Source organism: Pituophis catenifer, unplaced genomic scaffold, assembly GCF_029215685.1.
Source record: "Pituophis catenifer annectens isolate HBS135680 unplaced genomic scaffold, rPitCat1.0.hap2 SCAF_12, whole genome shotgun sequence".
Taxonomy (NCBI): Eukaryota; Metazoa; Chordata; class Lepidosauria; order Squamata; family Colubridae; genus Pituophis; species Pituophis catenifer.
The window spans coordinates 2,292,501-2,316,380 of record NW_027256892.1 but is presented as its reverse complement, the minus strand read 5'-3'; the positions used below and the strand labels follow the sequence as shown (position 1 = coordinate 2,316,380).

At 43.4% G+C, this 23,880-nt stretch overlaps 1 protein-coding gene across 1 annotated transcript in view; it reads right to left on the bottom strand.

The window, feature by feature from the left end:
- Window positions 1-233: 233 nt before the first annotated feature.
- The window catches only part of R3HCC1 (R3H domain and coiled-coil containing 1), a 28,039-nt gene continuing 4,392 nt past the window's right edge, over window positions 234-23,880 (bottom strand). Inside the window, exons 3-8 of the mRNA XM_070952353.1 lie at window positions 21,873-22,010; window positions 16,581-17,910; window positions 13,018-13,190; window positions 7,610-7,680; window positions 5,609-5,704; window positions 234-848 (exon numbers count right to left, since the gene is read on the bottom strand). Of these exons, the coding sequence (XP_070808454.1) occupies window positions 700-848; window positions 5,609-5,704; window positions 7,610-7,680; window positions 13,018-13,190; window positions 16,581-17,910; window positions 21,873-22,010 (1,957 nt within the window). The 3' untranslated portion in view covers window positions 234-699. The remainder of the gene's footprint in view (window positions 849-5,608; window positions 5,705-7,609; window positions 7,681-13,017; window positions 13,191-16,580; window positions 17,911-21,872; window positions 22,011-23,880) is intronic.

Sequence of the window (23,880 nt, the reverse complement as noted above, 5' to 3'; positions counted from 1 at the left end):
TTGGAAGCTGAAACTGGGCAAGTTATGAACTGGGTTCTGTCTGTGGGTTATGAAACCAGAGCGACTGATTTGACCGATAGATCAAAAAGCTACGGTATGTTCTTCCCAGCCAAGGAATTCTCCTGTCTCCAGCCCGTAACCTGAGAGTAACCCGAGCTTTGAAAGGGACGGCGGGTTTGGGAGGATAGACAAAAGCCACGAGGAGGAAAGGAAAACGTTTGATACCAGTTTGAAAGAATTTTAATTCTGTCTCGTTGACGGCAATGAGATGCTAGTTGCAGCCAACTTTTTGCAGAGCGGTTTAAAAAAAACAGGTTTCAGAAACTAATCGGTCCTATCACTTCCATGCTAACAAAGGTGTTCAATCAAGATATTTCTGGCAAATCCTTTGAGTTGGCGGACGAAGCTCTTCTCTTAGGCTACAGTGCCCTCCTGTGGAGCCTTCCCGGATCGGCCTCCGTCCCATTCATCAATTCCCACAGATTAACTTCCCAAACCAACTTGGGAATTTTCCAGTTCCAACACACATCAAGTTGTGATTATTGCCACCGGCCTGTCGTTACTTCAAAACAACAACAACAATAACACCAACACAACCCAAAAAAAAAAAAAAAAAAGAACAGATGAGACCCGCCATCATCACACAGTTGTATACATTGTTTTAATGCCACCCCAAAGTCACTTCAAACCACTCTGGTTTTAATCTGGCAGGTTGGTGGTTGCCGATTCCAATCCTTGGCAGCCTGAATTCTGCTGATATTTGCGCTGTAATCCTAAGGCTCTGGTTACTAGTCGTCGGGCTACTGCTGTATCTGTCGGGGGTCTTTCTTTAGCCAGCTGAAGGAGCTCTGAGGAAGGGAAAAAAAAAAGAGAGAAAGATGGCAGAGAAGGAATAGAAGAATTGGAAAAGAACTGGAGGAGGAGCCTTATGAAGCCTGGCGCAATAGTCTCGAAGCCACAAATCATTTTATTTCATGAAGTAGATCAGATCTAATCTAAATGTACAGAGGACTTTGATGTTAGAATTTTTCTCTCTCTCTCTCCATACATACATACATGCATACATACATACGTTTTCAAAGAACGTTAAAATACAAAATTCGAAAAAAAAGGGTTTTTTACCAAAATAAACAAAGAATACAAAAAATACATTAAAAATGTGCTTTAACAAAACACACACACAGACACACACACACATATATACACACCAGCGGTGAAATCCGCTTACTTTCGCTATCGGTTTGGGAAACGGTAGCCCTCTTCTGAGCATGCACAGATGGTAAAAAACCGGGACGTAATGACGTCCCGGCGCGTGGGCGGAGCCTCCCGCCGCTGGCGCTATCAGTTCAGCGAGTTGGATAGAACCAGGGGGGATTTCACCGCTGATACAAACATACACATACAGGTAGTCCTCAATTTACAAGTTCATTTAGTGATCGTTCAAAATTATAACGGCACTGAAAAAATTAATCGCTATTCACACTTAATGTCCGTTGCAGCCTCCCTATGGTCATGTGATCAAAATTCAGACACTTGGCAACTGGCAGGTACTTATGACAGTTGCAGCGTCCTGAGGTCATGTGATCCCCATTTGCGACCTCCTGACAAGCCAAGTCAATGAGGATGTCAGAGTCTCTTAACAACCGTGCCACTAATTTAACAACTGCTGTGATTCACTTAATAAGCGTGGCAAGAAAGGTCGTAAAAGGGGGGAGGGGCAAAATTCACGTCACAAATGTCTCCCTTAGGAACAAGAATTTTGGGCTCAATTGTGGTTATCGGTTGAGGATTATCTATATTACCCTCTCTAGTTGAATACTAATCAATATACTGTAACAGGATATTGCAGGATATGCACTTGCCAAACAGGCCCGAAATTTTTGAACTTCTAACTCTATTTGCAAATTATTAACCAGTCATCTATCTATTTGCAGAGGTCTTCAAGCTTGGCAGCTTTAAGACTTGTGGACTTCAACTCCCAGAATTCTGGAAGTTGAAGTCCACAAGTCTTAAAGCTGCCAAGTTTGAAGACCTCTGATCTATTATATGAATAACAAAAAAAGTTAATAGGCAACACAACAAAAAGAGACAAGGTTAAAATTTCAAGACCCTCTGTTAACAATCTATGATTGTATTCAACTCAGAAACTTTATCATGGCTTCTTATCTATCTCAAATCATCCCAACGGTTAACAGATGTTGGAATTTCTGCCCCACTAAAGGTCGGACAGTTTTAATACTTTCTCCTCTGGAATAAAGTTTTAGTACTTTCTCCTGTAATAAGCCAAGTTCAGGTAGAAGCAGCTAGCCAGCAAGAAGCCGAGCTGGAATTGACCTGGTTGATACCTGAATAGGAGACCATGAGTAAATCCCAGAGTTCTTGACTAGACTTCAAAGTCATAAAAACATCCCAGGAGAAGGCAGGACCAAGTCCGTATTAAAGTCAACACAACTACATTGGTGTGCTCATGGAATGACGTGAAATCAGGTTTCGAGGGAGTCTTTGCAACCATGTAACACAGAGAAACTTTATGTAATGGGTAGAAGGAACAACCCTGAGGAATGGGAGGAAAAACCAATACAGCAGGGGTTTCAAATTCAAGGACCAGGGGCCGGATCTGGTCTACGGGGTACTTAGATCTGGCCTGCGGGGTCGCCCTAGAAACAGCAAAGAACCAGCCGCAGTGTCTCTGCCAGCGAAAATGGAGCTCAGGAGGGCCATGTTTTTGCTGGCAGAGGGTTGAAGGAAGCCATCCAGTGGTGGATTGCCCCCGGTTCGGATCGATTCGCAAAAACCAGTAGTAAACCAGCGGGAGGCTCCGCCCACTGACCCAGACGTCATCAAAGTTGATCTGCGCATGCGGGCATGATGCGAACCGGTTGTCAGGTTTCGAGGTCGTCTCAAATAAATTGCATTTCAAACAAAGTCTTTGAAGAAAAACTCCCATTTATTAAGCACGACATTCTAACTCCGACTCCATCGCAGCCAACACTGACTTCCAGACCCAAAACCCTCCCTTTCCGTTCCCCACTCCCCTGCACTCATTGGCCATCTTCCAAGTCACTCTACCCCTAATCTACTGCTCCAGCTCAAAGGAATTTCCACCCTCCCATCCCATCTCCTAGGGGATTTTATCTCCAGGGAAAATAAGTAGGTGAAAAGTCAAACGTCCCTTTCCAGATGCCTCTGCTTCTCCTTCTTATGTCAGCACTAGAGTAAATGCAGCTTGAAGTGCTGACACCGGTAGTAAAGGTACGTAGAACCCACCCCTGAAGCCATCGCAGCCGAAAACGGAGCTCGGGAGCCTGTTTTCGTGGCAGAATGCTCGGGCCACCACAGGGGTTCCCGACACAAGTGAAGTCAAGCTTGCCACAAACACCCCGGGCACACACACCCTGCCCCCCCCCCAAGGTCAAACACAACCTTGATGCGGCTTTCAATGAAATTAAGTTTGACATCCCTGCAATACAGAGACAATAGTTAGATAAAGGAGATCTGAGTCTGGGCCAGAACTGTAATCCAAGAAAGCATCTCAGATGAAACTCTTCCTAGTTCTCATGAAGATAAAAGGAGGGGAAGCACATTTTCTTTGGTTTGCCTTGGGAGGGCTGACACTTTATCCTTCAATTCCCTCCCTTCCAAGAGTCTGCATCGATTCAGATATGTTTATAATTTATATCATCACTTCCTGCTACATGAACAAGCACAGTGAATTTTGGGTTCATATATTTCCCTCCATTCGGTTCTAAAGCAAATTAATCATACGCTTTTCAGCAAACTACAATTTACCACTATACGCATTAACACAAGGAACTCCGGCTTGTTTCGATTCAGTGGTAACCGACCAAATTAGAACAAGATTCAGATTTGATCCTTGTTTGGTCACCAATCACACTGTCAACAAGCCGTAGTTTATCCTATCAGCTTGCCTTCGGAAGTTGCGGGAGCTTCATCACTGGAGGTTTTCAAGAAGAGACTTTACTTTACTTTACTTTGCTTTTATTTGATTTATATACCGCCCTACTCCCGAAGGACTCAGGGCGGTGAACAGCCAACAATAAAATACATATATACAAAATTTAAAAAGCAGAATTAAAATCGAATTAAACAGTTTGGCCCAGACAGATTAAAACCCCAATCAATTTAAAACAAATTTAAACTTTGAGTATTAAAAATATTAAAAAATATTAAAATTATTAAATTTTAATATAATTTAATAAAATTATTAAAATTATTAAAATTGTTTAAAAAGAGGGAGAAAGTTAGGCCAGGCCCGCCTGGTGAAATAAAAAGGTCTTTAGAGCACGGCGGAAGGTGCACAGATCCAGGATCCTCCGTATCTCCGGGGGGAGCTCGTTCCAGATAGTAGGTGCCCCCACAAAGAAGGCTCTCCCCCTGGGGGCCGCCAGTTGACATTGTTTGGCTGACGGCACCCAGAGGAGCCCCTCTCTATGCGCACCTTCCGGTTTAGGTACTCTGTGCCTAAAGGTTCACCGTCCAATATCTGAGGGGTTGCCACAAAGAAGAGGGAGTCAAGCTATTCTCCAAAGCACCTGAGGGTAGGACAAGAAGCAACGGGTAGAAACTAATCAAGGAGAGAAGCGACTTAGAACTAAGGAGAAATTTCCTGACAGTGAGAACCATTAATCAGTGGAACTACTTGCCTCCAGAAGTTGTGAATGCTCCAACACTGGAAGTTTTAAAGAAGATGTTGGATAACCATTTGTCTGAAGTGGTGTAGGGTTTCCTGCCTGGGCAGGGGGCTGGACTAGAAGACCTCCAAGGTCCCTTCCAACTCTGTTATTCTATTCTATTCTATTCTATTCTATTCTATTCTATTCTATTCTATTCTATTCTATTCTATTCTATTCTATTCTATTCTATTCCCTATCTCCTCCCACTTATGACAATAACCTTGTTGTTTGTATCTTTACAATTGATTTATTTAGTTTCCTAGTATGGTTTGATTGCTTATTTAGTATCCTTAAATAAGCATCCTAAATAGTATCCTATGACTATCACTAAGTGTTGTATCTTATGATTCTTGATGAATGTATTTTTTTTTATGTACACTGAGAGCGTAGGCACCAAGACAAATTCCTTGGGTGTCCAATCACACTTGGCCAATAAAAAATTCTATTCTATTCTATTCTATTCTATTCTATTCTATTCTATTCTATTCTATTCTATTCTATTCTACTCTACTCTACTCTACTCTACTCTACTCTACTCTACTCTACTCCTATTCTACTCTACTCTACTCTACTCCTATTCTACTCTACTCTACTCTACTCTAATTCTAATTCTAATTCTAATTCTAATTCTAATTCTAATTCTAATTCTAATTCTAATTCTAATTCTAATTCTAATTCTAATTCTAATTCTAATCTAATCTAATTCTAATTCTAATTCTAATTCTAATTCTAATTCTAATTCTAATTCTAATTCTAATCGCCCACAAGAAACTTCCTAGTGCTGGCAAGTCATCGCAAAACCATGTTAGAATTTAGAAGCAAGGTGACAGAAATCCACCTCTATTTGCATAGAAGGCAAACTGGTCTCCCACTGCTTTTAAGAGGCGGCATGCCAAACCGGTTACATATCTTACTTGGACGCTGAAGTGCCTTAATTTTCGACTGTCTCGTTCCATGGATCAGAGGCCGGATTTTGACGGAGGTATAGTTCTGCTCCAGGGCTTGAGATGCTGAAAAATGAGAGAGAGAATCCTTTGAGATACTTTTGAGCTCCCAGAGTTGGTCTCATGTAAGGCACAACATTGCATGGCCTTTTTCTGTCCCAGGGAACCTGAAGACATGGTCCATGAATTCATCTGCAGTAGCCCAAGAATGCCCAGGATCTGGCCAGCGGGCCTTGTTTTTGACATGTCTGTTCTAGAGCAGGGATCACCAACCTTTCAGATCTCAGGGACCACTCAATTCATTATTTTAAATCCCGCGTACCACTAATACGATCTGCCTAATGACTGGCTGGGTGGGCGTGGCTAGGTGATCATGTGACTGAGTGGGCGTGGCCAACTCAGTGTCACTCACGTCGAGGGGTACCTTGCTGGCCTCTACTCACCCCTCCCCTCCCAGCCATTCCTCCCTGCCCGGGTTCCTTAGGGCCCCAACAGGAAGCAGTTGTTGGAGCTAAGCAGCCACCACGAGAAAGAGTTGGCAGAACAGCTGGCTCAGTTCAAATTGGATTTGGCCGAGAAGGAAGCTCAGCAGAAGCACCACACTAAGGACTAGGAGCATAGGCTTTCCAAGCAGAGGGAAGACCTGCAGGAGTGCAAGGCCAGGTATCGGTGCCTGGAGGCTCAGCGGGCTGAGATGGTCAGCCAGTTCCAGACCATGATGCAGTCCCACTGGAACGAGGCCCTCCGGCTCTTCACCACCAGCAGCGTTCCCCTCCAGCCTTCGCCCAAAGCCCCACACCAGGAGGCTGAAGCAGATCCCAAGTCGTAATTTCTGCCCCCCTCTGACCCACACAAAAAGACCCCAAAGGGGGAGACTCTCTGCAGCAACATAAACGTTCATTGCAAGGGCCGCAGTTTGAGGACCCCTGATTTAGTGCAATAAAAAAAATGCAAATAATTTTTCTGCGGACTACCAAAATTTTATCGCGGATAACCAGTGGTTCACAGACCACCAGTTTGTGACTGCTGTTCTAGAGAATCGACACCTTTTTTTATATCATGGTGAACAGAACTGGACATACCATGTTTCCCCCGAAAATAAGACCTTGTCTTATATTTTTCTGAACCTCGAAATAAGCGCTTGGCCTTATTTTCGGGGAGGTCGAAAATATTTTGGGGAGCGTGGAGCAAGACGGGGCTCCTCTTGCCATCTTACCTGATTTCCAGCTCTGTCTCCCTAACCCTAACCAGAGGAAATGGCGGGGACTGGCTGTGTCAAATTGCAAAGCTTTCAAGTTGCCATGAGCAGGAGGGAGGGAGAACTGATAGAGCTGATTGATTTCCCTAACTGAAGTGCATTCCATACATTCTTCCTGACCGCAATCAGAAGGAGGGTGTTGGATTTCACAGCCAGCCAAAGTGGTTAATTGGAGAATGTGATTTATGACATGGCCAGAGAGGAGGGGAGAGACAGGGTCATAGGGGAACGTAAATCTACGTGGGATTAGTTCTAACTGCATCTGAATATTGCCAAAATGGTGCTCCTAATAAATGACTGTATTTCTTTTGAAGTTCGGCTCATGGCTCATGAATTAATTAGGGCATCTTTCGGAAACTTCACAGGCTGCACATGCGTTTAAATATTTTCGGGGAGGGCTTATTTTCGGGGAGGGTTTATTTTCGGGGGGGCTCATTTTAGCGCATGTGCTCAAAAGCCCGATTGGGCTTATTATCAGGGGATCTCTTATTTTTGGGGAAACAAAAATAAAAAAAAAGTGTGGTCTTACCAATTCAGTGTAACGTGTGTGATGGCTTATAAAGCTTCCAACCCAATTTGCAGAGGGAGGGGAGAGGGAAGGAAAAGGCATCAACACCCATTAAATAGGAAGCAATGGCAGACTTTGATTTGCACACTAAAAGCAAGACTTGTGTACACACAAGTCACACACACACATACAGAGACAAAATTACCTGCTGCCAAACTGGAAAAGATCCCGAGGGCATGAGTGTCATCAACCCACTGCAACTTAAATCCACTCTCTCTGAAAGAGACAGATCAGAGTTACAATTCTTTAAATGTCACAGTTTCACCCGAGTAAGATTTCATGCAAAAGCAGATCTGGCGCTTTTATCTCCCTCCAAGCGTTTTCTCTATTCCTGCCCAGTAAGCAAGAATGGAAGGCATTGGGTTGGTTGTATGCAGAGAGTAGCACCGAACTCAGTGATATGGGGGGTTTCAAAATGGGGGTGGCCGCATGGGACCCACATGTGAAGCTGTCTTTGTACAACTTCAGCAGGCATGATGCATCTGGTGGTGTGGTTCGGCTAATATTTCCAGCCTTGTCTATTTCCTGGCATGTGGACTTCAAATCCCAGAATTCCACAGCCAGCTTGGCCATTGATGAGAATTTAGGGAGTTGACGTCCGCACACCTGAAAGTTGCCAAGGTTGGGAAACACATGGTTAGATCAGTGGTGAAATGCACATTTTTTTAACTACCGGTTCTGTGGGTGTGGTGTGGCTTGGTGAGCGTGGCAGGGGAAGGATACTGCAAAATCTCCATTCCCTCCCCACTCCAGGGGAAGGATATTGCAAAATCCTCATTCCCTCCCCACTGCTGGGGGAAGGATATTGCAAAATCTCCATTCCCACCCCACTCTGGGGCCAGCCAGAGGTGGTGTTTGCTGGTTCTCCGAACTACTCAAAATTTCCGCTACGGGTTCTCCAGAACCTGCTGGATTTCACCCCTGGGTTAGATTCTTCTTTATTCAATCATAGACCCGGCATGAGAATACAAAAATCACAGTTAATTAAAAGATAAAGTACAAAAGCATGGAAATGAATGTATACTGTATAAATATTCTAGAATAGCTAAAATATTTGGAGGGCAGGATTAGAGGCAAAGGGGTGTCAAACTGGATTTCTCCAAGGGCTGGATCAGCATTGTAGTTCTCCTAAGTGGGCCGGCAAGAGGGGGGAACCTGGACCGACACCTCTTGCAGCACCCAAACCGGGATGCAGGGGGGGCACACGCAGTCCCCCCATGCTCTGTTTTTTGCCTGGAGGGGCTCCTGCAGCACCCTGCTGGCCAAAGCGGGACGCAGGGACCCGCACACAGCCTCCCCACGCCCCATTTTTACTAGCAAATGCACCGCAGGCCAGTCCTTGGTGGCGCAGCAGACTAAAGCGCTGTTAAGTAGCACCAGCTGCCTGCAATTACTGCAAGTTCAAATCTCACCAGGCTCAAGGTTGACTCAGCCTTCCATCCTTTTGAGGTAGGTAAATTGAAGACCCGGATTGTGGGGGCAATAAGCTGACTTTGTATAAAATAGAACACCGCTTGGGGGACCAGAAAGCCTTACTAAGCAGGTATATACAAAAATATGAAGGCTATTGCTTAACGCATTGTAAGCCACCCTGAGTCTCCGGAGAAGGGCGGCATATAAATTGAATCAATCAATCAATCAATCAATCAATCAATCAATCAATCAATTTCCAGGCCAGTCCAAGGCCCTTCTCAGTCTTGGATGGTTAGATTAGAGCCGTGGTGGCACAGTGGTTAGAATGTAGTATTGCAGGCTAACTCTGCCCACTGCCAGGAGTTCGATCCTGACCAGCTCAAGGTTGACTCAGCCTTCCATCCTTCTGAGGTCGGTAAAACGAGGACAGAGATTGTTGTGGGCAAGAGGCTGACTCTGTAAACCGCTTAGAGAGGGTCTGTAAAAAAGCACTGCGAAGTGGTATATAAGTCTAAGTGCTATTGCTATTATTGAATTGCGGGAACGAATCAGATTCAAGCCATCACTGGACTATGGAACTCCTTTCCTGACTTTGGACCAGTCAATCTTTCTCAATCCAATTTATTAATTTTTTTATTTATTTATTTGATTTATATGCCACCCTTCTCCGGAGACTCAGGGCGGCTTACAATGCGTTAAGCAATAGCCTTCATACTTTTGTATATACCTGCTTAGTAGGGCTTTCGCCCCCCCTAAGCGGTGTTCTTTTTTATACAAAGTCATCTTATTGCCCCCACAATCCGGGTCCTCATTTTACCTACCTCGGAAGGATGGAAGGCTGAGTTAACCTATCCTATAGTGTTTTAGGGCAGGGATCTCCGAACTTGGCAACTTTAAAACTTGCGGATTTCAACTCCCAGAATCTCCCAGATAGCATGACTGGCTGAGGAATTCTGGGAGTTGAAGTCCACAAGTCTAAAAATGGCTAAATTTGGAGACTCCTGTTTTAGGGAATAAGAGAAGGAAATACCTCTGTAGAAGTTGTCTTCAGCTCTCAGAAAAAAAATGTCTGCAGTAAAATGTATGTATTTGTTTATTAAATTTGTATAGCCACCCATTTCACCCAAAGTGACTCTGGGCAGTCTTACAGCCATCGAGTGAAACCAATCACTAACATAGTAAATTATCTTTCCTAAGGATTCTAGCAAGGCGTGGATGAGTAGTCAGGTCATCCTAGTTCAGATATTGCTGGGGAAAAAAAAAATAAAGCTTATTATTTTTTTTTCTTTCTTTTTCTCAGTGCTGCATTTCCCAACAAGATCTCACCAGCCTCCCCTTCATGTGTATTAATTAGGGAAAAATATTACGCCTGCAACATACTCAACTCTTTGGTTTGGCTTCCAATTATCTGTCAGCTCAGAGAGGCATTACCCTAATCAAGGGATGAACAGTAGGTGTCCTGAAGAATGTATTCTATTTAATCTCCATTTTTTTCCAACGCCATCAAAGAAAAGACTGCATAAGCTGCATAATTAACTTTGCGAATCCGTCATTGCATAATGCGGTAAGGGAGGCTGTATTGAATGCTGAGACCCCCTCGTTCAAGGCAGGGCTGATAGAAATGATCGGAAACAAGAATGTCCAACCTTATAAAAAAAAATGAGGTTTTAGTTCTAGCTACAGGAAGCCAACTCAGTTTAACTGTTATTTTCTTCCTTAACCTGCGTTGGGGAAATATTGGGCAGGCTTTTTGCTAAATCAAGAAAGGCAAGTGGCGTGCTCCAATTAAGGGATTGAAATGGAAATCACTAGTCGTGATTTTGCAGCTGATCCAGGCATCTCTTCCGCCATTCAGAGGATCGAAAGCCACGTCTCTGAATTGCACAATATCTCAAGACCTAAAATGGACACCTAACATCAAAAACGTCATCAAAAAAGCACAACAAAGAATGTTCTTTCTGGGCCAACTCAGGAAGCTCAAACTGCCAAGGAGCTGCTGATGTAGTTCTACAGAGGAATTATTGAGTCCGTCATCTGCACCTCTATAACTGTCTGGTTTGGCTCTGCAACCCAACGAGACAGACACGGACTTCAGAGGATAATTAGAAGTGCAGAAAAAACAATGGCTAACAACCTGCCTTCCATGGAGGACCTGTGTACTGCACGAGTCAAAAAGAGGGCTGTGAAAATATTTACAGACCCCTCGCATCCTGGATATAAATTGTTTCAACTCCTACCCTCAAAACGACGCTATAGAGCACTGCACACCAGAACAACTAGACACAAGAACAGTTTTTTCTCAAATGCCATCTGCTAAACAACACTGTCCCTCAACACTGTCAAACTAGTTATTAAGTCTGCATTACTATTAATCTTCTCATCGTTCCTATCACCCATCTCCTCCCACTGATGGCTGAATGACTGTAACCTTGTTGCTGGTATCCTTACAATTTATATTGACTGTTTCCTAATATGATCTGATTGCTTATCTGTTCCCTATGACTATCATTAAGTGTTGTACCTTATGATTCTTGACGAATGTATCTTTTCTTTTTATGTGCACTGAGAGCGTATGCACCAAAGACAAATTCCTTGTGTGTCCAATCACACTTGGCCAATAAAGAATTCTATTCTATTCTATTCTATTCTATTCTATTCTATTCTATTCTATTCTATTCTATTCCATTCCATTCCATTCCATTCCATTCCATTCCATTCCATTCCATTCAAGAGGGTTTATAGGGTTTCCTGACTGAGCAAGGGGTGGGACTAAATGACCTCCAAGGTCCCTTCTAACTCTGTTATTCTGAGATGACCGGATCAGGTATGTACCAATCATCTTTTCGATCTTTCCATCGATATCCAAGAAAGCCAGAATTTTCTCTTTCTTGAATGAAAAGGAAAAAAAGATAAACAAAAGCTTGCAATATGGAAGAGCCGTGGTGGTGGAAGAGCCTTGGTGGCGCAGCAGACTAAAGTGCTGTTAAATAGCACCAGCTGCCTGCAATTACTGCAAGTTCAAATCTCACCAGGCTCAAGGTTGACTCAGCCTTCCATCCTTTCGAGGTAGGTAAAATGAGGACCCGGATTGTGGGGGCAATAAGCTGACTTTGTATAAAAAAGAACACCACTTAGGGGGGGCCGAAAGCCCTACTACGCAGGTATATACAAAAGTATGAAGGCTATTGCTTAACGCATTGTAAGCTGCCTTGAGTCTCCGGAGAAGGGCGGCATATAAATCGAACCAATAAAATGAATAAATAAATAAAATAAATGCCTAATGTTGCAACATTAAATGTTAATGTTGTAAAGCTATATAATTTTTTCCCAAAAATAATAAACATACCATGCAGCCCTTATTTACTATTAAAATGATACAGTATACTTTTTCCTTTGTTATTTTCTTTTAAAGCAGTGCCTAGGTGTGTGTTTTTCTTTGACAAAGTTCTTATTTTCATCCTTGCATTTTTTTCCTCCATTTATTTTTTGTCACTATTTTAAAAGCAATGAAAGAATAAATTAACATTCTTATTAAAAAAAAAACATTCTCTGCAGCTCTAAAAGGGGATGAAGCAAAAAAAAGGGACAAAGAACCTGCTAGAGAATTCTTATGGTGCTTGTCTAGAATTTCATCTCTATTCTAGAATTGAGAAAAGAGAAGTTTGACTCCTAAGTAAGTTGCTCATCATACAACATACTTGCTTCAAACAGTCCCGGACTGTTTTAAGATAAAACTAACCTTTTTAGTTAAACTCTTTAACTAAACTTTAACTCTTTAGTTAACCTCTTAAGGGATGCGGTGGCTCAGTGGCTAAGACGCTGAGCTTGTCGATCAAAAGGTCGGCAGTTCAGCGGTTTGAAACCCTGGGGCCACGTAACGGGGTGAGCTCCCGTTACTTGTCCCAGCTTCTGCCAACCTAGCAGTTCAAAAGCACGTAAAAAATGCAAGTAGAAAAATAGGGACCAACTTTGGTGGGAAGGTAACAGCATTCCGTGCGCCTTTGGCGTTGAGTCATGCCGGCCACATGACCACGGAGACGTCTTTGAATAGCGCTGGCTCTTCGGCTTTGAAACGGAGATGAGCACCGCCCCCTAGAGGCGGGAACGACTAGCACCAGAACACGAAACCCCACCACTTACTGGAAATCTGCAAAGGCCTCCATAAGATGTTCTGTTTTTAGCAGTGGGGAAAAATCATAGATCTCTAGCACGTGGCCAAAATCTCCTTCGTTGATCTGTGCCTCCCCATAGCTGGAATAATCAAACTGAATCTTCTCAATGCTTATGTCTTTTATGGTCAAATAATTTGTGATCTGAAAAAGAGCAAAAAAAAAAAAAAATCACCTTTTTACATCTTCACTTCTATACAGTAAGAATCAACACAAACCACAATCGGCAAAATTAGGCGATCGTCATTCTCGGTGTGCTTTTAAACATTTTAAGCAACAGCTGGAACACCATGTTGGAATTCGATGTCTACAATTATAATTCATATGGCCATCTACTGACTAATAAATTCCTGCTAATTAACCTTTACAGAGCAATTTCCCGATCCCATAAAAAGAATAAAAGCCCAGAAATAGCTTTTTCTGGCGTACGATTCTACTGATGAGGTAGGCTGGGAAATTCAATAAAGCCTCTATAACATAGTGGAAAATGTAAAAACTTTATAAACAATAAAATACACAGAATGTATAAACTTTGTGGTTTGTATCTTATGATTTATGTCAATTGCTTTTTCTTTTTTTTTTTTGCTTTAATTTATATGCCGCCCTTCTCCGGAGACTCAGGGCAGCTTACAATGCGTTAAGCAATTTTTAGTATCCTATTATGATTTCTGTTGATTGCTTATGTAGTATCCTATGACTAACACCAAATGTTGCATCTTATGTTTTATGATGATTATATTTTATGATTATTTATTTATTTATTTTATTTATTTATTATATTTCTATACCGCCTTTCTCCCGTAGGACTCAAGGCGGTGTACAGTCAAGAAAAAATATAGATACACAAACATCATAAAATTGCTAATTAAAATTATTACTTAGTTTGGTCAATTAAATAAAACCCAGAATTAGATAACATTTAAAAAATCATTCACATGTTTGTATGTTTAGCCCTGCCTGTTGGAACATCAGAGTCTTGAGGGCACGGCGGAAAGCACGGAGATCAGGGATATTCCGTATCTCCGGGGGCAGTTCATTCCAAAGGGTTGGAGCCCCCACAGAGAAGGCCCTCCCCCTGGGAGTCGCCAGTCGACATAATTTGACTGACGGTACCCTGAGTAGTCCCTCCCTGTGAGAACGAACTGGTCGGTGGGAGGCTATTGGTGGCAAAAGACGGTCTCGTAGGTACCCAGGTCCTAAGCCATGGAGCGCTTTAAAGGTGATAACTAACACCTTTATGATCATTATGATCATACAAGCAACTTTGTTGCTTGTATGTACACTGTGAGCTTATGCACCGGAGACAAATCCCTTGTGGAGCCAGTCACACTTGGGCAATAAAGAATTCTATTGGATTTAAAATATTTAAAAGAGCAACGATACTCCTTAAGATAATTCTGCTTTCCCTGCCTTTAAAGACTATCATATCTAAGTTTTGTTTTTTTGTTTTTATGTTGCTTGAACCCCTGAATTATTGAATTATTCATTAACGATCAAAAGCTGTTCAGCTGCAGTGGATTAAAAAAAAAAAATGGAATCAAATCGAGAAAGACAGAGTCGTGTTTGCGTATTAAGTATTTTGCGCTACTTTTCACTTCCCGAGGAAAAGATCAGAGTGGGAACAATCTCTGCCAAGTGATGGACAGCACGCTGAGAAACAGCAGGTTGGCTGCTCATTCTAAGCCAAAACCTGCTATTTTTTCCCCGCCAGGAAATAACATAGCTGCAAACGATGCTTATTGTGGAACAAAACTCCCCTTGAGAAGGACAGAAAATAACATGTGCGCTAAAATCAGAAAGGTACTTTACAAAATACCATGGATTTCACTTCTGTTGTGGCCTGTCGGCCGCCGGCCCCTCCAGCAACCGAATCGGAGGAGGAGGAGGAGGAGGAGGAGGAGGAGGAGGAGGAGGAGGAGGAGGAGGAGGAGGAGGAGGAGGAGGAGGAGGAGGAGGAAGGGGAGGCATCAAGGCAACCTCAGAGCTCCGAGGGGGAAGAGGGAATGGAGCTGTCAGAGAAGAGAGAGAGAGAGACGGAGCTTGGGCCTTCCTTCAGTCCTCAGATGGAGAGTCAACAGCCCCTGGAGGTGGCTGATGAGGAAGAGGAGGAACAGCTGGGTCCAGTGCCTGATTCATTTAACAACCGTGTTGCTAACTTAACAACTGCAGTGATTCGCTTAACAGCTGTGGCATGAAAAGTCATGAAAATGGGGCAAAACTCACCTAGCCGTTGTCTCGCTTAGCGACGGTACAATTTGTACTGTTTATCGTGCTCTTTTACTGGCGCTTTTATTCCAGACCCCTTTGAAATGCTTCAAAAGAGGTGAATTAGGAGGAGTATAATATAGCCCAGTGATGGCTAAACTTTTTGCCATCGCGTGCCAGGAGCGGGGGGAGCGGAGGGGTCACGCGCACGTATGCCCACACCCATAATTCTATGCGCCCCACCCCCGTGCATGTGCATGTGACCCCCCCACAATGCTCCCCCCCACTCCTGGCAAGCGATGGCCCAGTGGGCCTGGTAGGCCCATTTTTCTCTCTCCCCCAAGCTCCAGAGCCTTTCTAGGAGTCTGGGGAGGGCGAAAACAGCCTCCCCACCCCCCCAGAGGCCCTTCGGAGGCCGGAAACAGCCTGTTTCCCTACTTCTGGTGGGCCCAGAAGGCCCGAAAATCAGCTGGCTGGCCCTTGCATGGGCGCCACAGCTGAGCTCGCGTGCCCACCAATATGGCTACGTGTACCACCTGTGGCACGCGTGCCATAGGTTCGCCATCACATGTATAGCCTTTATTGTCATTGCACATCATGTACACAACGAAATTGGTTTTAGCCTCACTGGTGCAATCCATGACAAAAAACACAAACAAGATAAATAGTATAAAGAATAATCCCTATGCAAGTAATTGGGGGGGGGAGGAAGAAAAAGAAAGAAAAAGAAAAACTAGTCATACGTTTCCGCGTGTGCTTGCAGTGATTGTGGTTGTGTTTAAGAGCCCAAGGATAGAAACTATTTTTAAACCTATTTGTTCGGCTGGCTATGCTTCGATGTCTTCGATGCTTGGAGGAAGGAGAAAATAATAAGGGCAGGATACAAGTAAGTACAAGTAGTCCTTGGCTTACAACAGGTCATTTAGTGACCGATCCAAGTTACAACAGCACTGAAAAAAAGTGAACTTACGACCGTTTTTCACACTTACGATCCCCGTGTTCACGTGATCAAAATCCAGGTGCTTGGCCACTGCTTCATATTTATGACGGGCTGCAGTGTCCTGGGGTCACGACCTTTGGCGACCTTCTGACAAACAAAGCCAAAGGGGAAGACGGAGTCGCATAACGACCACGTCACTAACTTAAACGCAGCATCACTTAACAACTGAGGCAAGGAAAGTCGTAAAATGGGGCCAAACGTTTCACTTAGCAACATAAATTTGGGGCTCAGTTGCGGCCGTATCTCGAGGACTCCCTGTAAATTAAATAAAATTGTGGCATGAAATAAAGCCGGTCTGGTGGAAACAAAGAATGACACCGCGATCTTACCTCTTGCAAGAGTTCCGTCCCACAATCGTCTTCGAATATGCTGCTCTTCCCTTCCGCCGAAGAAACTCCGGTGCTCCTATCCCCAGCAGACAGCTCGACCCCCGGCCACTGATGTCCCTCCAGGCCTACCGACTCTTTCTTCTGGCTTTCGAAGTGTAGCTTGGCTTTGTTGGGACTGGGGATAGAGGTGTGCAAGTAGGGTTCAGCTTGAGGATTGAGCCGAGATGGGGTTTTGCAACTGTCCCACCTCAAGAAGTCCTCCTTAATGAGTCCAGATGGCTCGGTTTGGGCACACTCCAACGGAAGGTCAACGATGCAATCTTGAGGTTGGGTTTCCGCTGGCAACTCACTGTAGTCCTTGGAGGACTCTACAGTCCTCGTTCCCAGTTCTGGGAGAAGTTTGCACTCCTCTCCTCCATCGGCACATAGACATGTCCTGTGGTCATTTTCAAAGAGGGGTAAGTCCTGACTAGATTTTAACAGAAAAGCATTTGAAGCATCTGTCCCACCATTTCCAGGAAGGGACGGGAATGTGTCGCTTTCTAACAGAATGGAATCCTGGCTGCTTTTATCCAAATCTCCAAGAAAGAGTGGCTTTGTGCTCAACTTTTGGACCTCTGGAGCTGTGATCTTCTGGCCTTCAGGCGAAGTCAAATGTCCGCTTAGTTTTGAAAGAGCATCAACGAAAGTCTCCATCAGTTCTTCGGGAAGACCTGAGTTTTCACCGCTTTCTGGGACAAAAACATTTCGGTCATCTTTGCATTGGGGATCTATCTCAGATAGCTTTGGACTACTTTTGGATACCAATGTGGCCACCTTCACATTCTCTTGCTTCTCCAGGTAAGATGCCCTTGGTGCGTCCTTCCAAAGAGACGTATCTGGGCAGCCCAGAGCACCTCTGCCGCTTTGATTGGCAGACTCCGTATCAGAATGTCTTTGCTTGGGTGGGGGTTGGGACTTTGTGTTTTCATATTCCATCTTGGATAACCTGTGTCCCTCTGGAATCCTTTCACTGCCAGATGTTTGACTTTCCTCTTTGTTGCTGCTCATACAATGCAACCCACTCTCAAATGCTTCCAGGGAGCTACCCTGTCCCGTGTCCTCCAGCTTCTTCCTCATCGCCCTGGGGACATAGAGAGCTCTGTCTGGCTTTTTGGGGGGCTGCCTTCTAGCCCGGCCATTTCCTCTTCGGGTTTGGGTACTGTTGGCCAAGGCTTCCATCTGCCGTGGTCCTCCTCTGGATCGGCTCCCTCTGCTTCTGGCATGGGGAGGGTGGTTGAAGTGAGAAGCTTCAACAGCACCATTGGGGCAATCTGGTTCATCCGGCAACCTAAATCCAAGAGAAGAATCCGAAATAGGCAAGTCAATGTTTTAGAACTCCCAAGACCAAATGCATGCAATTTTAGCTACCTGACGCAAAATCAATACTAAGTATAACTGTATTACTTGAAAGACCATTACGAAACAAACGCTTCAAATGATTGATTATTTATAAATGTTTATTGTATAATGTATTTTTATGTTTTTGTCATATGTGTTTTATATCTGTTTTAATAAAGTTTATAAATTAAAAAAAAAAGACTTCGTTTTATTAAAGAATCCAGTGGTAATCTGCTAGCTGTCTAGTGGCGACTTGCCTCACAATCCTTCCAGAGTCTCATAGAAAAATGGCCGGTTACTGCAGATTATTGCTTTTTTATCAATATAATTTATACTGGGTATGTGATATTGTATATCTTCGAGACCGCCTTCTACCGCATAGCTCCCATCGACCGGTAAGATCCCACAGAGCTGGTCTCCTCCAGGTCCCGTCAGCTAACAATGTCGGTTGACGGGCCCGCGGGGGAGGGCCTTCTCTGTGGTTGCCCCGGCTCTCTGGAACCAATTACCTCCTGAGGTCCAAACCATCCCCCACCCTATTGGCCTTCCGGAAAGCAGTGAAGACCTGGCTTTTCCGGCAGGCCAGGGGCCGTTGATCTCGCTACGGCGATCTTGCGAGACCCAGCCATAGAATAGAGTGTATGGATTTTTAATGTTCTTTTTTTAAAAAAAATTACGGGATATTGTTCGCATTGGTTTTTTTTTTGCTGTAAGCCGCCCATAGTCCCTAGGGAGTTGGGCGGCATAGAAATGCGACTAATAAATAAATAAATAAATATTTTTATTACAATATATATTTTATATATTTATAATATATAATAAATTTATAATAAATTAATTTATAATAAAATATATATTTTATATATTTTATTACAATATTTATTTTATAGTATGTGATATTGTGTGTGATAATTGTATATTGTATTGGGTATATACAACAGAATACCTTATGCCACCAGGGTTGAAATTTTGGGCTTGGACAACCTAGAACAGGGATGGCGAACCTTTTAGAGACCGAGTGCCCAAACTGCAACCCAAAACCCACTTATTTATCACAAAGTGCCAGCACAGCAATTTAACCTGAATAATGAGGTTTTACTACCTAAAATAATGATAAGAGTTCAGCTAAATGTTCATGCCCCTTCATTTTTTTTCTGCTTTTGAAATATTACGTTTAGCAACAATAAAAAGGAAAAACTTTTGTAATATCGTTTCTCTTTCCCTCCCTCTCGCTTTCCCCCTTTCCCTCCCTCCCTCCCTCTCTCTCTCTCCCTCTCTCTTACCCTCCCTCTCTTTCCCTCCCTCCCTATCTCTCTCCCTCTCTTCCCCTCCCTCTCTCTTTCCCTCCCTCCCTCTCTCTCCCTCTTCCCCTCCCTCTCTCTCTTCCCCTCCCTCTCTCTTTCCCTCCCTCCCTCTCTCCCTCTCTCTTCCCCTCCCTCTCTCTCTTTCCCTCCATCCCTCTCTCCCTCCCTCTCTCCCTCCCTCTCTCCCTCCCTCTTTCCCTCCATCCCTCTCTCTTCCCCTCCCTCCCTCTCTCTCTTCCCCTCCCTCTCTCTCTTTCCCTCCATCCCTCTCTCTCTCCCTCCCTCTCCCCCTTGCGGGAGAAACGCAATGGAGCTGGGCTGAGGGGTGCCGATAGAGAGGGCACGCGTGCCATAGGTTCGTCACCACTGACCTAGAACTACGCTGCCTACGGTCTGACCTAAGTGTAGTACACAAAATTGTCTGCTACAACGTCCTACCTGTCAATGAGGACCCAGTTTGTGGGGGCAATAAGCTGACTTTGTATAAAATATACAAAAGTATGAAGGCTATTGCTTAACGCATTGTAAGCCGCCCTGAGTCTCCGGAGAAGGGCAGCATATAAATCTAATTTAAAAAAAAAAAATGACTTCTTCAGCTTCAACCTCAATAATACGCGGGCAAACAATAGATACAAACTCAAGGTAAACCACTCCAAGCTCGATTGCAGAAAATACGACTTCTGCAACAGAGTGGTCAACGCCTGGAATGTACTACCTGACTCTGTTGTTACATCCTCAAACCCCCAAAACTTTTAATCTTAAACTGTCTACTGTTGACCTCACCCCATTCCTAAGAGGTCTGTAAGGGGGCGTGCATAAGCGCACCAGCGTGCCTACCATCCCTGTCCTAATGTTTCTTCTATTTGTACCTATTTTATGTATTCATAATCATGTTTATACTTATATCTGTTATCTAATACATGCTTGACAAAATGAATGAATGAATGAATGAATGAATGAATGAATGAATGAATGAATGAATGAATGTGAAAGTAGGATAGATCTTGATTGGTCCCTATTCTTAAGCAAGCAAAAGTGAGAAAAGGATGATTGGTTATGGAATACCCATATCTCCTCTCTTGGCCAGGGGGTTGGATGAGAAGACCTCCAAAGTCCCTACTAACCCTATGATTCTATGATTCTATAGAAATTCTAACACAAAATGGCTTCTATGCTTCCTCATTTGGGGGAAATTTAAGAATTCCTCACTTGCGGAAAAAACTGACACACCTTTTAACATTTTGAATGCAAAGAATATGGCAGATTGTTCTGAAGCATTCAACTCAGGGGAATAAAATGTTTCAGATCCTCTCCTTAAAAGGTCTAGCTTGAAAAATGTAAATTTAAACTCATTCTGCGGGTTATAGGCTCTTGAGCAAAATTTTAATCTCTTTTAACTTTCCAACTCTTCCTAGCTCAATACAAGATAAACTCCAGCCAAAAAAATGTTGAGGCTGGAGTATGTTTATCTTGTACTGAGCTAGAAAGTGTTGGAAGTTAATGCCCCCTTTTCTTTCTTTTTCTCTTCCACCTTGTATTCAACTCCCCCTTTTCCCGTTCCCACTCTTAATTTCTTTTTTTTAAAATTTTATGTTTTATATAATAAAATAAAAATGTAAATAGAAAAAATATTAAGCTCATATTCATTTAATACATTTAGTTTATTTTAAATGCATTGTTTTTAAAATTAAATCTTAATCTCTTATTCATTTAATGTAATTCATCTATTCTTAATTTGTTTTTAAAATTAAATCTTAATCTCTTATTCATTTAATGTAATTCATCTATTTTTAATTTATTGTTTTTAAAATTAAATCTTAATCTCTTATTCATTTAATGTAATTCATTTAATTTATTTTTAATTTATTGTTTTGAAAATTAAATCTCAATCTCTTATTCATTTAATTTAATACAGTTCTAGGCTGCATAAACAGAGGGATAGAATCAAGATCATGTGAAGTGTTAATACCACTTTATAATGCCTTGGTAAGGCCACACTTGAAATACTGCATTCAGTTTTGGTCGCCACAATGTAAAAAAGATGTTGAGACTCTAGAAAGAGTGCAGAGAAGAGCAACAAAGATGATTAGGGAATGACTGGAGGCTAAAACATATGAAGAACGGTTGCAGGAATTGGGTATCTCTAGTTTGATGAAAAGACGGACCAGGGGAGACATGATAGCAGTGTTCCAATATCTCAGGGGCTGCCCCAAAGAAGAGGGAGTCAAGCTATTCTCCAAAGAACCTGAAGGTAAAACAAGAAGGAATGGATGGAAACTAATCAAGGAGAGAAGCAATTTAGAACTAAGGAGAAATTTCCTGACACTTAGAACAATTAATCAGTGGAACAACTTGACTCCAGAAGTTGTGAATTCTCCAAAACTGGAGTTTTTAAGAAGAGATTGGATAACCATTTGTCTGACATGGTGTAGGGTTTCCTGCCTAAGCAGGGGGTTGGACTAGAAGACTTCCAAAGTCCCTTCCAACTCTGTTATTCTAATACATTTAATTTACTTTTAAAAACAATTAAATTTTATTTATTTATGTAAACCTCTTATTCAGTTCTTAGCGCTGAAAGTCAGCCATTAAAAAAACGGGAGCCTCCCACCTGACTGCCGCATGACAGACCACTGTCCTTCTCCTCCATCCTTCTCCAACAGAAAAGCTGCTCAGGAGCTCAACGTCATCAACGGTTCGGTGGATCAAGTATCTCAGGCGACTAGATAGAGGAGGAAATAAGAGGACTCTGCAAGAAAGGAAGACAGAGAATAAAATCAGTTGCTCTCAAGAAAGGGCGGCACGGTGGCTCAGCGGTTAAGACGCTGGGCTTGTCGGCTGGAAGAGCCAGTAGCCCAGGTTCAAGACCCCAGCGCCACGAGACGAGGTGAGTTCCCGTCCTCGCTCCAGCTCCTGCCAACCTAGCAGTCCAAAAAGAATGCAAATCATCATCATCTTCTTCTTCTTCTTTTAACAACCCCATAATGCCTTGTGGGGTGGAGTCTGGGCAACTGGATGGAGCCGAGTGTTTACTGGCCGGATGCCCTTCCTGTCACCAATGCGGAGTTATATTCAGCAGATACATTCTCATTGTGCCCAAAGAGAGAAATATCTGCCTTTACCTAGGATCAAATTCACTGTCTCCTAATTGTGAGGCAAGAGTTCCACCTCTAGGACCGCACCACTTTAGAAAAGTATGCAAATGCGAGTAGATAAATAGGTACCACTTTGGTGGGAAGCTAACAACTGACCACATGACCGCAGAAATGTCTTCAAGACAGCAGCGCTGGCTCAATGGCCTTGAAACAGACATGAGCACCGTGCCCCCACCCCCCGCCCCCATAGTCGGCAACAACTAGCAAAGTAAAATCTGCAGGAACTCCTTTATTTTTTATTTAAAGAAAGGGACAATTTAACAGCCACAAGAAGAGCGAGAGAGACCCAGTTTGCTCTAGCGGTTTAAGGCACCAGGCTAGAAAGTGGGAGACCATGAGTTCAAGTCCTGCCTTAGCCATGAAAGCCAGCTGGGTGACTTTGGGCCTGTCACTCTCTCTCTCAGCCCAACCAATCTCACAGGGTTCTTGTTGTGTGGAAAAGAGGAGAAAGGCGAGCTGGATATGTCTGCTGCCTGGTGTAAAAATAATAAAGGTGGGATAAGGTAAAGGTAAAGGTTCCCCTCGCACATATGTGCTAGCTGTTCCCGACTCTAGGGGGGAACCTCTTTAAGGAACTCATCTCCGTTTCAAAGCCAAAGAGCCAGCGCTGTATGAAGAAGTCTCCGTGGTCATATGGCCGGCATGACTCAACACCAAAGGCGCACGGAACGTTGTTACCTTCCCACCAAAGGTGGTCCCTATTTTTCTACTTGCATTTTTTTTACTGTGCTTTTGAACTGCTAGGTTGGCAGAAGCTGGGACAAGTCACGGGAGCTCACCCCGTTACGCGGCACTAGGGATTCGAATCGCTGAACTGCCGACCTTCTGATCGACAAGCTCAGCGTCTTAGCCACTGAGCCACCGCGTCCCTAAAGGTGAGATACAAATAAATAAATAAAAGTAAGATTTTTAAATATATATATATATCGTAGTTTTCTTCTCTATGGGGAGGAAACATGTGATGAGGGTGTGGCTAACTGATGAGGACTAATTAGTCCGAAATAGATCTATATTAGTCTCCCAAAAGGCAGCAAACTGCTTGCTTGCAGTCTGATAAAGCCTAGAACTAATGGGTGTGATTTCACTGAGCTATGGCTGCATTTTGAAAATCTTGGTTTACGTAGGAAAATACCCGGCTGAGGAGAAATACACATAAAGGGCCTACGATAAGAGAAGAAAACAAATATATATCGCATGCCTTATATATATATATATATATATATATGTTTTCTCAGGTTTTCGCGGGTGTTTGTATGTAGGTCTTTGGTTATTCGGGTCTTCTCCCACGTAAAATTGGAAGTGTCTTGGCGACGTTTCAACGAAGCCAAACAACAACAACGCAGCTCACCAGCTCAAATCCCCCTGCAACTCAGACTAAGCTGAGCACAACCAAGCCCCCACCCAAACAGAACACACCCCCAGCCAATCAGAGCACAACCAACCCCCCATCCAATCAGAGCACAG